The sequence below is a fragment of the Otolemur garnettii genome, unplaced genomic scaffold, assembly GCF_000181295.1.
Source record: "Otolemur garnettii isolate 467f Iridium unplaced genomic scaffold, OtoGar3 scaffold00066, whole genome shotgun sequence".
In the NCBI taxonomy this organism is placed as follows: Eukaryota; Metazoa; Chordata; class Mammalia; order Primates; family Galagidae; genus Otolemur; species Otolemur garnettii.
In genome coordinates this window covers 639,601-641,373 of record NW_003852461.1, presented here as the reverse complement: position 1 = coordinate 641,373, position 1,773 = coordinate 639,601, and the positions used below count along the sequence as shown (strand labels likewise).

General features: G+C 58.3%; 1 protein-coding gene across 1 annotated transcript in view; it reads left to right on the top strand.

Annotated features, from left to right (window-relative positions):
• GLIS1 (GLIS family zinc finger 1) overlaps positions 1-1,049 on the top strand; it is a 224,727-nt gene extending 223,678 nt beyond the window's left edge. The window contains exon 10 of the mRNA XM_003793104.1: positions 511-1,049. Within this exon, the coding sequence (XP_003793152.1) occupies positions 511-668 (158 nt within the window). The 3' untranslated portion in view covers positions 669-1,049. The remainder of the gene's footprint in view (positions 1-510) is intronic.
• The last annotated feature ends 724 nt before the right edge of the window (positions 1,050-1,773 follow it).

Sequence of the window (1,773 nt, the reverse complement as noted above, 5' to 3'; positions counted from 1 at the left end):
GTGTCTTACCCTCTCTGAGCTGGCTTCTCAGCTGTAAATAGGATCGTGGGATCATCATGAAGTTTAAGTGAGATAAGGCTCCATGAGCACTTAGTACCTGCCCAGGAAATTTTGTTTCCCTTCTTTGGGTTTCTTGAGTCTTGTGGGGAGGTGGAAACTGAAAAATTCAGGGTAAACAGTGTCCTTCTGCCAGGACGGGACTGAGCCCTGCCCACTATGCTACTCCCAGCCCCGCCCTTCCCCACCCCGACAGTCTGCCCTGAGTGATGGACCCGCCCAAGCCAGCCTGTGTCTCCCCCAGTGTCCTGGGCCCCCTGGATGTGCAAGGCCTAGGATGCCTCCCAAGCCCCCTCCCCACCCCAGCAGTCAGCTCCCCATCTTGTACAGCAGAGGGCTCAGAGCAGGCCCGTCTGAGAGGACACGGTGAGGACATCCTGGCGGGCAGGTGGGGCCTGGGAGCTGGGAAGCCCCACTGTCCTCCAGCCCTGACCCTCTGTCATGTACCCACAGGCTACGAGGCCCTAGCAGAGGCCTCATGCCCCACAGCAGTGCCACCACAGTCGTCTGAAGATGTGGTGTCCAGTTGCCCCGAGGACTGTGGCTTCTTCCCCAATGGGGCCTTTGACCACTGCCTGGGCCACATTCCCTCCATCTACACGGATACCTGAAGGAGGCCCCACCTACACCCACACCTGCCTGCCCTGCGCCACAGAGCTGCCCCACCCACTCGCCATCTGCTCCGCTCACACGCCCTACGTCGGGAGCAGCCAGGCCACTGGAGCAGCCAGGCCACCAGCGCAGCGCGTTGCTGCAGTGGCACTCAGCACTGCCCAGGGAGCCATCACCCCAGCCGGAGCTGGCGCTCAGAGCTGTCCACCAGGACCCGTGGCCCTGTGACAGTTCTCGAGTGTGTCTTCCCGTTTCTCTCCCCAGTGGTTTTGAAATCACAGACCTCGTGTATATAAAATGTACAGAACTTGTTTTCCATCCCTTGCCAGTTTTATATTTTTGGTTTTACAAGAAAAATTAAAAACTGGAAATGAGATGTGGGGCCTGCTTCTGTTTTGTGACTCAGCTGCCATCAGGAGAGCCTTAGAGGAGGGTAACAAGGAGCTGGGTGTAACAAGGAGCTGAGTGTGTGTTCAGGGCCCAGGAGGGAAACCGGCTTGGGTCCGTGGTTCCAGCCATGGGGAAGGGGACTGTCCCATCACATGGGCCCACATGGGCTGCAGTCCTTACAGACTCCAGCAGTATTCTCGGGACAGCACCACAAGGTAGGCTCATCCCCACTGGTAGGTGAGCAGACCGAGGCCTAAATCAGACCCAGATCACCTGACCCAGACCTCTGCCTGCTGCACTGGCTCCTCATTTGGGGCAAAAATGAGCTTCCAATCTGGTGCCTGGGCTTTGTGTCAACAGCAAACTCCATGAGTGGGGCAGGCAGGCCTTGCAGGGACAGAGGCAAGACAAGGGGCAAAGGCAGGTGCTATAGACCAATTAGACCAGTGGGGGCAGGCGGCGTCCTTTCTCTAGGGAGCCCCATACTCACCCTTGGGGGCTGCTGGGGGGCCGAGGCTCGATGGATCAGTCTTCCTCCCCTGCTGGTCTTCCCAGCATCCAGCAAAAGGAACAGGCCCACAGTCCAGGCCTGAATCTTGGGGGCCCACCCTGAAGTTCACCTGAGAAAGAGATGAAGGAAAATTCCTGCCTTGTCCCTGCTGAAGGGAAACCATTGAGGGAGGTCACCGTGCCCTCCCTCATCCTCCCCCATGC